Source organism: Dendropsophus ebraccatus, chromosome 5 (assembly GCF_027789765.1).
Source record: "Dendropsophus ebraccatus isolate aDenEbr1 chromosome 5, aDenEbr1.pat, whole genome shotgun sequence".
NCBI lineage: Eukaryota > Metazoa > Chordata > Amphibia > Anura > Hylidae > Dendropsophus > Dendropsophus ebraccatus.
The window spans coordinates 7329920-7343197 of record NC_091458.1 but is presented as its reverse complement, the minus strand read 5'-3'; the positions used below and the strand labels follow the sequence as shown (position 1 = coordinate 7343197).

General features: G+C 50.3%; 1 protein-coding gene across 1 annotated transcript; it reads right to left on the bottom strand.

The window, feature by feature from the left end:
- Nucleotides 1-2566: 2566 nt before the first annotated feature.
- RNF121 (ring finger protein 121) lies at nt 2567-12957 on the bottom strand. Its single transcript, XM_069971900.1, has 9 exons — nt 12849-12957; nt 11061-11101; nt 9999-10140; nt 9644-9798; nt 9155-9262; nt 6550-6670; nt 6328-6461; nt 3937-4038; nt 2567-2785 (listed from the first exon to the last, which is right to left on the bottom strand). The coding sequence occupies exons 1-9, from the start codon at nt 12909-12911 to the stop codon at nt 2665-2667; spliced, it is 987 nt and encodes a 328-aa protein (XP_069828001.1). The 5' UTR covers nt 12912-12957; the 3' UTR covers nt 2567-2664.
- Between the last annotated feature and the right edge of the window lie 321 nt (nt 12958-13278).

Here is a 13278-nt window from a genome sequence, read left to right as displayed (position 1 = left end):
GGTGCACTGATCAGGGAGAAGATGGTGACAACCAGAGCAAGACCTTGACTTTCTCTTGCATTTCTCTTTGCAGCTCGGGAGCAGCTAGACATCATAGAAGAGAGTAATAGCTAGATATGAGAAACAACGCAACAGAAAACAATGTCACAGAAGACAAGCGGAGCACCTAATGCCGACCAGCGCACTTCTGTGGCCTTCTAACCAGAAACCAACAAAACAAGGGGAGACCCCTAAATAAGCCAATAACATGAGTGTTCTCTTGTGGGTTTGTTCTTTACTGAAGGTGATTGAGGTGTCTGATGTGTTACTTATGAATAGTGTGTCCAATTTTCTCCATGCTTCAGGAGTTAATCCTACTGACTATAGGACTTATAGAAATCTATTATTACTGATGTTATATTGGCAGGGTATCACCATTACACGGTCAGATTGTGAAAACGTCACATTCAGTCTGAGTTTGAATGTCTATGTCTATAAGGTTGGTTTTACATAATGTGAGAGTAAAAACTGAGATGTGCTGAACTTTAACATATCTAATCACTTCATTCTGAGGCAGTCGATGGGGAAGAGACCAGAGACGAGTCGTGACAGTTGTCTGGCAGCGACTTTCTCCCCTGAGCGTTATGTGGGGCCTCATGAAAAACTACTGCTATAATAACCCAGAACTGGATAACCTGAGGTTAGACATACACGGTAACAGGTGGTGGGTGACGGCAGATCACACCTAATGGTGCGTTTACACAGGCAGATTTATCTGACAGATTTTTTAAGCCAAAGCCAGGAACAGACTATAAACATGGAACGGATCATAAAGGAAAGACTAAGATTTCTCCTCTTTTCAAATCCGTTCCTGGCTTTGGCTTCCAAAATATGTCAGATAAATCTGCCTGTGTAAACGCGCCATAACACGTGCAACCAAAATATCTGTGCACAGCTTGTTATCATATATATATATATATATATATATATATATATATATATATATATATATATATATATATATATATATATACACACTGTTCCATGGAAAAGTCATCACAAACCAATCAGTTTCCAACTTGTGACCTGGAATCCATCACACGACTGTCATAGTCACATTATGCCATAAGTCGTAACAACTGACAATCCGTGGATGCAATGTCACAATCTTCATGTCACACAACCAAAGTCACCATGTAGCCTGCGCCCCAAGCACATCCACTGCTGACTGCTGTCTTCACAATTTTGTTATGGGTTTCACAATCCTGCAGAGCATAAAATGCAGCAGATAGTTTAGCATTTTTTCCCTGCACAGTGAACAGACCTGGGTTATGGCTCCCGACACACTGTGAAAAAAAGCAGTGAACCAGCATGATGGCGAGCCCTCTTACCCTCTGGTCCTGGCAATCTGGCAATCATAAAGTAGCGCTATATCCTTAGCAATCAGGCAGCATTTTGACTATTATTTAAAGAGGTTATCCAGTGCTACAAAAGCATGGCCACTTTTGCACCACTCTTGTCTCCAGTTTGGGTGCGGGTTTTGAAACTCAGTTCCACTGAAGTAAATGAAGTTAATAGCAAACCATATTTATCTTTAGCTATGCTATGACTACACTTTGTGAACATGACCTGTAGGAGGCGCTATTATACTGACACAGACTCTCTGTGATTGCAGCCACTGGTATCACTAAGAAACAGCTAAGCGGAGTATGTAAAAACTTGGCGGAATAGGGCAACATCTCCAGGAATAAGTGCGGACACCGAGGGATCAGGCCGGATGGCCAGGAGTGTTTATTGAGCGTTCTCTTTATTCCTTTCCACAGTTTATGGTCACTACAAACCTCCACTGTACACACAGCGGTACAGGAGATACAGGAAACCTCCGCTGCACAGAGATACAGGAGACCTCCGCTGTACACACAGCAATACAGGAGATACAGGAAACCTCCGCTGTACATACAGATACCGGAGACCTCCGCTGCACAGAGATACAGGAGACCTCCGCTGTACATACAGATACCGGAGACCTCCGCTGTACACACAGGAGATACAGAAGACCTCCGCTGTACATACAGATACCGGAGACCTCCGCTGCACACACAGGAGTATAGGAGACCTCTGCAGTCAGTCCCAACCCATGAGAAAAAAAAAAAAAAAAACACGTTAAAATTTGATATCAGGGTCGATAAAATCTGAATGCGTCTGTCGTGGCCATCCTCTGTGTAACGTATAAATAACTCCTCCCCCTCCCGTTGGTGGCAGATGACCCTGACAATATAAACACAAAACCCCGTCCTTTGGATTCTCATTGGACACATGAAAAACGGGAACAGAAAAAAAAAAGTCTCCGCACACGACTCCTAGATTGTGTGATGTGTGGCGGACACGGTCGGCGGGTGTATAACCACCCCCCCGCTACAACCTATGGGGAATGGAGGCAAAAGACGTTTCAGTGGTTAAGAACTAAAGACAGAATCATGTAGTGCCAAATAAAAGTACAGACGATGCGCTGTTATAAATAAATAATCCACCCGGGGGCGCTCCAGAGCGGCGGTGGCGGCTAACACTGCGGAGAAGAGCGTCCAGGCAGCTCCCATGGCTAAAAAACTGGGGGGAAAATCCAGAGAAGGTGCCGCCGGCCTCGCTGCCTTTCCCCTCCGGATGGTGCGAGAGCTCGGACATGGCTCATTCCAGTCCCAGGCAGTAGTTGATGCCCTGTACCAGTCCGATAATGACCGGCTGCCATGCCACCAGGTACCGCAGCCAATCCAGCAGCTGCCCGTACATGACGTGAGGTCTCTCCCAGCTGGACGCCAGAGTCAAGGAGGCAAAGAGCAGGAAAGAGACAAGAACGTAACTGAACCAAAGTATTCACACCCCACAGTCACCGCACCACCGACACCGGTTCTATATAAGGTGCTCACACCCCACAGTCACCGGTTCTATATAAGGTGCTCACACCCCACAGTCACCGCACCACCGACACCGGTTCTATATAAGGTGCTCACACCCCAGTCACCGGCTCCATAGAAAGTGTTCACACCCCGCAGTCACAGATACCGGTTCTATATAAGGTGCTCACACCCCGCAGTCACCGGTTCTATATAAGGTGCTCACACCCCACAGTCACCGCTCCACCGACACGGTTCTATATAAGGTGCTCACACCCCACAGTCACCGCACCACCGACACCGGTTCTATACAAGGTGCTCACACCCCACAGTCACCGCACCACCGACACCGGTTCTATATAAGGTGCTCACACCCCACAGTCACCGCCCCACCGACACCGGTTCTATATAAGGTGCTCACACCCCACAGTCACCGCACCACCGACACCGGTTCTATATAAGGTGCTCACACCCCAGTCACCGGCTCCATAGAAAGTGTTCACACCCCGCAGTCACAGATACCGGTTCTATATAAGGTGCTCACACCCCACAGTCACTGCATCACAGATACAAGCTCCATAGAAAGTGCTCACTGCATCTCTGAGGACTTACAGAAAAACAAGTTGCTACTAGAGATGAGTGAATTTACAGTAATAGAGAATCGCTTATCTCTGCAATCCGCTCTTCAGCGACTGCCGCTCCATGCTCGCTCATCTCTAGTTGCCCGCTATTCACACCCGACATTCTTCCCCTTCTGTTAGATTGGACTATTCTCCAAAGAAAACTGTTTACGCGCCTAACCCCCACCCGCCTCGCCCTCCCGCGCCTAATCCCCACCCGCCTCGCCCTCCCGCGCCTAATCCCCACCACCTCGCCCTCCCGCACCTAATCCCCACCCGCCTCGCCCTCCCGCACCTGGCCCTGTCACACAGGGGAGTGAATACTTTACATAAATCACTCCTGATACAGCCATCTGACCTGTGTGGTCAGTACCCACCACTGCCCCTCCACCCATCACCAAAGGCCCCGCTGACCCCCGCCCCCACCCAGCGACAGAAAAGGATACGGGTTGCTGAACATCCTCTTCAGGTCCACCTTCTCCTTACAGTACGGACACGTCTGCTTCTTACCCACGATGCACCAGCCCCGGATACAGAACTCATGGAAACTGCAACACAGCGAGGTTAAGGAAAACACCGAACCATAAGGACACATATACATTGATATAGAAGAGACTCCAACCTCTCCACCACGGCCGAGAGCAAAGAGCTTTTCTGCAAAGGGGACAGGACGACTGCAGTGTATAGAAGGAAGGATCATGGACCATATATTAATGACATCACCACTATACAGGATATATGAGGTAGGTTATATAAGGACACACACGGTATATATTATGTATAAACTATATAAGGACCCACATGGTATATATTATGTATACACTATATAAGGACCCACACTGTATACATTATGTATACACTATATAAGGACCCACATGGTATATATGAAGAATACACTATATAAGGACACACACTGTATATATTATGTATACACTATATAAGGACCCACACTGTATACATTATGTATACACTATATAAGGACCCACGGTATATATTATGTATACACTATATAAGGACCCACATGGTATATATGATGAATACACTATATAAGGACCCACACGGTATATATTATGTATACACTATATAAGCACACACACGGTATATAGTGTATACATAATATATACCATGTGTGTATCCTTATATAGTGTATACATAATATATAAGGACCCACATGGTATATATGATGTATACACTATATAAGGACACACACGGTATATATTATGTATACACTATATAAGGATACACATCCCCCCACTAGACACCAGGGCTGTGGAAAAGCTGCTTTTCAAATGCAGCTGTCAACTTTGACAGCTGCATTTGAAAAGCTAATTAGCGAGAACGGCGATTGGAAATAACCTGCCTACAGAGGACTGATTTGCAATCAGAGACACTGGCTGACAGCTGAGCGAGCAGGAGGCCGGGCAGCACAGACACTGACAGCTGAGCGAGCAGGAGGCCGGGCAGCAGAGACACTGACAGCTGAGCGAGCAGGAGGCCGGGCAGCAGACACACTGACAGCTGAGCGAGCAGGAGGCCGGGCAGCAGACACACTGACAGCTGAGCGAGCAGGAGGCCGGGCAGCAGACACACTGACAGCTGAGCGAGCAGGAGGCCGGGCAGCAGACACACTGACAGCTGAGCGAGCAGGAGGCCGGGCAGCAGACACACTGACAGCTGAGCGAGCAGGAGGCCGGGCAGCAGACACACTGACAGCTGAGCGAGCAGGAGGCCGGGCAGCAGACACACTGACAGCTGAGCGAGCAGGAGACTGGGCAGTATTGATTATTCATGAAGAGGAGGAAGGAGTGGTGAGGTGGCCAGAACATGGCACAAACAACTCCTCTTTGCCCCTTCATTACAGGAGGAGACGTAAGATTGTACATAATCAACTGCTCAGAAAATTACCAAAAAGCATCATGCTCACTAGGGGGCTGCCAGCTACAGCACAATGTAAGCACCTCAGGTAGGGCCCCGGGAGCCGACAGATTCCCTTTAACATACTCCAGTATAGCATCTATTACAAACCCCTCAAACACTTTACCCACTATAGATGTTAGACTAACAGGCCTGTAGTTTCCAGGATGACTCTTTGACCCCTTCTTGAATATTGGTACCACATTGGCTATGCGCCAGTCCTGTAGAACAATCCCTGTTATTATAGAAACTTTAAATATCAGGAATAAGGGTCTGTCTAACACTGTACATAATTCCTGCAGTACTCTAGGATCGATGCCTTCTGGGCCCGGTGACTTATGGATTTTAATGTTTTTAAAGGGAACCTGTTACTCAGGACGTGGGCGCAGAGGCCGCCCGACCCCCCGGATACTTACCCTTTCCTGTAGGTCCCACTCCTGGACCCGGTCCCGGGACGAAAATATCCCCGTCGGAAGCTGTGCACGCGCGCTGCAGGGATGGGTCTGATGCCCATAGAGAATGACAGCTCCAATCATTCTCTACGGGCATAAAACTCATCTCTGATTAGCATACAGCGCGCGCTCAGCTTCGGGCGCCGAGATCTCCGTTTCGGGTCCGGGACTTACAGGAAAAGGTGAGTATCCGGGGATGCCCGCGTCTCGGGTGACAGGTTCCCTTTAAGGCATTGCCCCACTTCTTATTGTGTTACGCAGGTAAGGTTTATAGGAGGATTTACATTATCCCTAGTCATGTCCTCTGTTATGGGATTCTCCTCTGTGAATACAGAGGTATATATGATGTATACACTATATAAGGCACACATGGTATATATGATGTATACACTATATAAGGATACACATGGTTACAGGATATATGGTATATAGTACATAAGGATATATTATGTATACACTATATAAGGATACACATGGTTACAGGACAGTCTGTAGGTGTTCTCTATGATTCCCTCCTCGTTCACATCCACGAATATCCTCTGGCCGCACACGGCGCACACGCTGTCTGACAGGTGCTTGGTCGGCATCCCGGAGGCGCTGTAAAACTAAGAGGACAACGTGAGGTCACACTACATCTCCCACAATGCATCACAACCAAGGAGTGTCCCCCCCATACACACAGTCATTACTTACCCCTATGGTGGATGCCATGTAATCCGCGCACATCTCTGCAAAGTCCCGGCCCAGCACCCCGTAATACAGTCCATAGAAGAGGAGCGAGATCCCAAAGTCCATGGCGTCCTCGGGCTTTATACTGCAGAATGGGAGCGAGAAGAACATGAGGGGCAGCGAGAACACAGTATACAGGGGGATACAGAGGTATACAGGAGTACGCAGTGCCTGCGGGGAGAACACAGTATACAGAGGTATACAGGAGTACGCAGTGCCTGCGGGGAGAACACAGTATACAGGGGGATACAGAGGTATACAGGAGTACACAGTGCCTGCGGGGAGAACACAGTATACAGGGGGATACAGAGGTATACAGGAGTACGCAGTGCCTGCGGGGAGAACACAGTATACAGGGGTACACAGTGCCTGCGGGGAGAACACAGTATACAGAGGTATACAGGAGTATGCAGTGCCTACGAAGAGAACAGTATACAGGGGGATTCAGGGGTATACAGTGCCTACAGGGAAAACACAGTATACAGGGGGATTCAGGGGTATACAGTGGCTACAGAGAAAACACAGTATACAGGGGGATACAGGGGTATACAGTGCCTACAGGGAAAACACAGTATTACAGGGGGATACAGGGGTATACAGTGCCTACAGGGAAAACACAGTATTACAGGGGGATACAGGGGTATACAGTGCCTACGGGGAGAACACAGTATACAGGGGTATACAGTGCCTACAGGGAGAACACAGTATACAGGGGTATACAGTGCCTACAGGGAGAACACAGTATACAGGGAGAGCACAGTATACAGGGGTATACAGTGCCTACAGGGAGAACACAGTATACAGGGGTATACAGTGCCTACAGGGAGAACACAGTATACAGGGGGATCCAGTTCCTACGGGGAGAACACAGTATACAGAGGGATACTGGGGTATACAGTGCCTGTGGGGAGAACACAGTATACAGGAATATACAGCGGCTGCGGGTAGAACACAGTATACAGAAATATACAGGGGTATACAGTGGTTGCAAGAAGAGAACAGTATACAGGAGAACACAGGGGCATACAGCAGTTGCAGGGAGAGCACAGAATACAGGAGAACACAGGGGTATACAGCAGTTGCAGGGAGAGCACAGTATACAGGAGTATTCAGCGGCTGTGGGGGGGGTGAAGGCAACATCAGTACTATAGATTGTATAAGTCACTGCTGCCCCCTCAGCAGTATAGGCCTCCTCTACAATTACATGGATGACATCTAGTGGACAAAAGGTGGTAATGCACCTGGAGCTCAAACCTAATCTTACTACTTCTTACTTTTGCTATCTTGTCACAGATCAATAAAGTTAATTGTATAAATCAGACACGTCTTCTACCAGCATATCACAGAACCGTCTGTGTGATGAAACCGACCTCAGGCAAGGATACGTTACTTAAACAAAAAGTATCACAACTAAAACGATCCTGAAGCGGAGTGTGCTCGGGTCACCTGACCACCAATACTTGGTGAATATTCTGACCTGGATTGTATACTTATAATACAATTGTCTATTTATGTACAAGCACAACAAGACATCCGTACAGTTCGGGAAATAACCCAACGTGTTTCCCTTTTCAGATAGTTTGATATACAATATGCTTCATCAGGGGTTAATTGTTCCCAAACATCAACAACACTAGTACCATGTAGCACAGATAACAAAGATAGTAACTACTACTGCACAACCCATCACATAGAGTGAGGTGCTGTCAGGGAAGAAACAGTGCAGATAGTCAGGGCTGGGGCGGTGTATTATACTCATCAGGGTCCATACAAACCATTAATTAATAGTCATGCAGCCTGTTTGGCTGCTACAATGGCGTCAAGTCATCTAGTGACGGAGCGTAGTAAGAGGGTGTAATAAGGCGTCCCATGTAACCTCTGCTATTGTGTTATGGTGCATAGCCTATTGCCGCATTATTTCTAACTTTAGGGTATGTTCACACTGAGCAAATACGGCTCAGTGTCCTGCTGCGAGTGAATGAGAGGGCGCGCACTCTCCCATTGAGATGCTATGACACACTACTGAGGCAGACGTAATTCCGCAGAGAGTTCCGCCGTGGAATTACGCTTATTACATACCCTTAGTGTAGTACTGACAGTATCGGACTGGGGCCTGAACAGAGGGAACATGACTGGCAGAGTATAATACACCGCCCCAGCCCTGACTATCTGCACTGTTCCTTCCCTGACAGCACCTCGCTCTATTCAGTGGGTTGTGCAGTAGTAGTTACTATCTTTGATACATGATACTAGTGTTGCTGATGTTTGGGAACATTTAACCCCTGATGAAGCGTATTGTATATCCAACTATCCGAAAAGGGAAACACGTTGGGTTCTTTCCCTAACTGTACGGATGTCTTGTTGTGCTTGTACATAAATAGACAATTGTATTATCAGTATACAATCCAGGTCAGAATATTCACCAAGTATTGGTGGTCAGGTGACCCGAGCACACTCCGCTTCAGGATTGGACTGGGGGGATAGATGTTTAGTGGCCTCTTACCAGAACGTCAGCATCTACAGGAGAACATGTCCCCGAGATATCAGCGCCTGCACCGCACACACTTACCGGAACAGCAGATTCAGCCCGAAGAGCGTGAACATGACAGCGGTGTATCCAACAATGCCCGTAGTGTAGCTCATCTTATACAGCAGCAGGAACCACTTATATACCAGCCTGCAGGAGGAGTGTATACAGCAGAATAGTGAGTGCAGCTCTGGAGTATAATACAGGATCAGTAAGGTAATGTAATGTATGTACATAGTGAGCCCACCAGCAGAATAGTGAGCGCAGCTGTGGAGTATAATACAGGATCAGTAATGTATGTACATAGTCAGCCAAAGGAAGAATTGTGAGTGCAGCTCTGGAGTATAATACAGGATCTAAATCAGGATTAGTAATGTATGTACACATTGACCCCACCAGCAGAATAGTGAGTGCAGCTCTGGAGTATAATACAGAATCAGTAATGTATGTACACATTGACCCCTACAGCAGAATAGTGAGTGCAGCTCTGGGGTATAATGTTGAGCATTGTGTGCAGTAGGGGGCGCTCACCTGGGGGTGGTCTGTTCCAGCGGTTTCCTTGTGGCTTTGTAGGTGATGAACGCAGTGATGAGAGAGAACAGGATCCAGATCCCAAGGAATCGCCACCAGTGCAGCTTCACTGTGAAGTAGACGGGAACGATCCACATCTGGAACAGAGTCACCATCTGCAGGAGGAAGAGGAGGAGGTGGCAGGAATAATGGAGGCAAAGGGGACTACCCCAGAAAGACACCACCCAGTAGCAGAAGAGCGATTACAGCTCTGGAGGTGATAACACTAATAATGGCCATAGGACTACTGATGTTCTCCCAGCAGGTCCTGAGCACATGCTGAACATTACAGCAGGAGATCCCCCTCCCCTCTCACATTGTAGGAGCGCGGGTGCCTCTGCTTCCACTGCACCAGCAGCAGCTGAGCCACCACCAGCGTGGCGATCAGGATGAGGACCATCTCCGCGTGCATGGCCTCGTGACCCCGGTGCTTGGCGTGCATCCTGGCATGTTCCACCCTGCAACCAGAGAGAGATGTGATATAACACTGCTACTGCTTATACTACAGGAGAGGGAGTCACAGCCCCGCCCCCTGAGTGACATCACTGATATAATGACATGTGATCACAGCCCCGCCCCCCTGAGTGACATCACTGATGACATGTGATCACAGCCGCGCCCCCTGAGTGACATCACTGATAGGGAGTCACAGCCCCGCCCCCTGTGTGACTTCACTGATATAATGACATGGGATCACAGCCCTGCCCCCTGGATGACATCACTGAGAGGGAGTCACAGCTCCGCCTGCTGAGTGGCATCACTGATATAATGACATGTGATAACAGCCCCGCCCCCCTGAGTGACATCACTGATATAATGACGTGGTCACATCCCCGTCCCCTGGATGACATCACTGAGAGGGAGTCACATCCCCGGCTTCTGAGTGACATCACTGATATAATGACATGTGATCTGAGCCCCACCCCCTTGATGACATTACTAATATAATGACATGAAATTTGGGCTCCGCCCCCTGGATGACATCACTGATATGACATGTGATCTGAGCCCCACACCCTTGATGACATCACTGATATAATGACGTGATCTGGGCCACACCCCCTGGAAGACATCACTGAGAGGTCATCACAGCCCAGCCCCTTGGATGGCATCACTGATATAATCCCATGTGATAAGGGCCCCACCCCCCTGGATGACATCACTGATATGACATGTGATCAGGACCCCACCCCCCCTGGATGACATCACTGATATGACATGTGATCAGGGCCCCACCCCCTGGATGACATCACTGATATGACATGTGATCAGGGCCCCACCCCCTGGATGACATCACGGATATAATCCCATGTGATAAGGGCCCAGCCCCCTGGATGACATCACTGATATAATGACATGTGATCAGGGCACCCCTCACCTCCATCGCTCCTCTGGGGCCAGGTCAGACAGATCCACCTGCTGGAGAGAAAGAGACAGTGAAATCCTCCGGATTGAGACAATATCCAGCAACAAGAGACACCTGCAAACCAGAGAGATGCAACACGTGACTGACGTCCTCTTATAACGCTCCAGCACTATTATAAGCTCTGGACGGCAGGTTACTGGCCCTTTAATGCCACATGACCTGATGAAGGTCACAGCTGCAGTAACAATGGAGCAGTACACCGCGCGCCTCAGGCGTCTCCTCCGCACCTGTGAGCAAATAAGAGGAGACGGGGCGCCAAGACTAATGCAAATAGTGCAGAGAGCGGAGCGCTAACCGGGGGCGTCACCGAGCTACAGTGTGTACATGAGGGGGCGACCAGAGGGGGAGAGGGGGGCAACCAGAGGGCAGGGAGGCCAGATCCACACAGTGACAGGAGGAGGGTGAGAAGACCCCGCACACACAGAGCGACAAGAGGAGAAGGAGGAGAGAGAGGGGACCCCGCACACACAGAGCGACAAGAGGAGAAGGAGGAGAGAGAGGGGACCCCGCACACACAGAGCGACAAGAGGAGAAGGAGGAGAGAGAGGGGACCCCGCACACACAGAGCGACAAGAGGAGAAGGAGGAGAGAGAGGGGACCCCGCACACACAGAGCGACAAGAGGAGAATGAGGAGAGAGAGGGGACCCCGCACACACAGAGCGACAAGAGGAGAAGGAGGAGAGAGAGGGGACCCCGCACACACAGAGCGACAGGAGGAGAAGGAGGAGAGAGAGGGGACCCCGCACACACAGAGCGACAGGAGGAGAAGGAGGAGAGAGAGGGGACCCCGCACACACAAAGCGACAGGAGGAGAGAGAGAGAGAGGGGACCCCGCACACACAGAGCGACAGGAGGAGAGAGGGAGAGGGGACCCCGCACACACAGAGCGACAGGAGGAGAGAGGGGACCCCGCACACACAGAGCGACAGGAGGAGAGAGGGGACCCCGCACACACAGAGCGACAGGAGGAGAGAGAGAGAGAGAGGGGACCCCGCACACACACAGCGACAGGAGGAGAGAGAGAGAGAGAGAGAGAGAGAGAGGGGACCCCGCACACACACACAGCGACAGGAGGAGAGAGAGAGAGAGAGAGAGGGGACCCCGCACACACACAGCGACAGGAGGAGAGAGAGAGAGGGGACCCCGCACACACACAGCGACAGGAGGAGGAGAGAGGGGGGACCCCGCACACACAGCGACAGGAGGAGGAGGAGGAGGAGAGAGAGGGGACCCCGCACACACAGAGCGACAGGAGGAGGAGGAGGAGGAGAGAGGGGGGACCCCACACACACAGCAACAGGAGTAGAGAGGGGGGACCCCGCACACACAGCGACAGGAGGAGGAGGAGAGAGATGGGACCCCGCACACAGAGCGACAGGAGGAGAGAGAGGGGACCCCGCACACACAGCGACAGGAGGAGAGAGAGAGAGAGGGGACCCCGCACACACAGAGCGACAGGAGGAGAGAGAGAGAGAGAGAGAGGGGACCCCGCACACACAGAGCGACAGGAGGAGGAGAAGAGGAGAGAGAGAGAGACCACACACACACACACACAGCGACAGGAGGAAGGGGAGAGGTGTGGGGGCAGGGTGACAGGGCGGGGGACGTGCAGTGACGGGTGGGGGAGGGGTGCAAGCTGTTGGGGGTGCACGGTCGGCCGGTGTTTCCGGAGGGGGCGGCGCTATATACCCGGCCTCTCTCCGGCTTTCCCCGTTATTAGGATCCCCGTCCGGCTTTACCTCCTCCACCGCCTCCCGCACCCCGGCATCCCCGACTTCCACCTCCAGCACAGCCGCAGCCATCTTTCGCCACGACTGCGAGTTCCGGGAGACGGGAACTAATCAGAGATCGCTTTCCGGCGCAGCCGATCGCCCAATCAGAGAAGGCATCAATGATCAGCTGACGCGTCTATAAAAACCACGTGACATGGAATAGTGACAGATGACGGAGTATGACGACCATGTTTGTACTCCCATCGCGAAGCACGGCTGCGGCTCACATACAGTACAATATAACCGTGTACATGAGCGACCATGTAGTTACAAATACTGTGCTGCCATAAGGGACAGCAAGAGTAAGTGTCTCCAGTCACCTCGATAGAGATCCCTGGACGCCATTTTGCCGAAGACCGTGATAATCAGAAGGTTTTTCCCAAGAAAGATGGCGCCG

Coding starts and splice junctions, on each gene's coding strand:
- RNF121 (XM_069971900.1), bottom strand. CDS start 12,911: ATGGCTGCGGCTGTGCTGGAGGTGGAAGTCGGGGATGCCGGGGTGCGG. Junction 11,102..12,848: donor TGCGGGAGGCGGTGGAGGAG/GTAAAGCCGGAC, acceptor CTTTCTCTCCAG/CAGGTGGATCTGTCTGACCT. Junction 2,786..3,936: donor AAGAGGATGTTCAGCAACCC/GTATCCTTTTCT, acceptor TCTGGCGTCCAG/CTGGGAGAGACCTCACGTCA.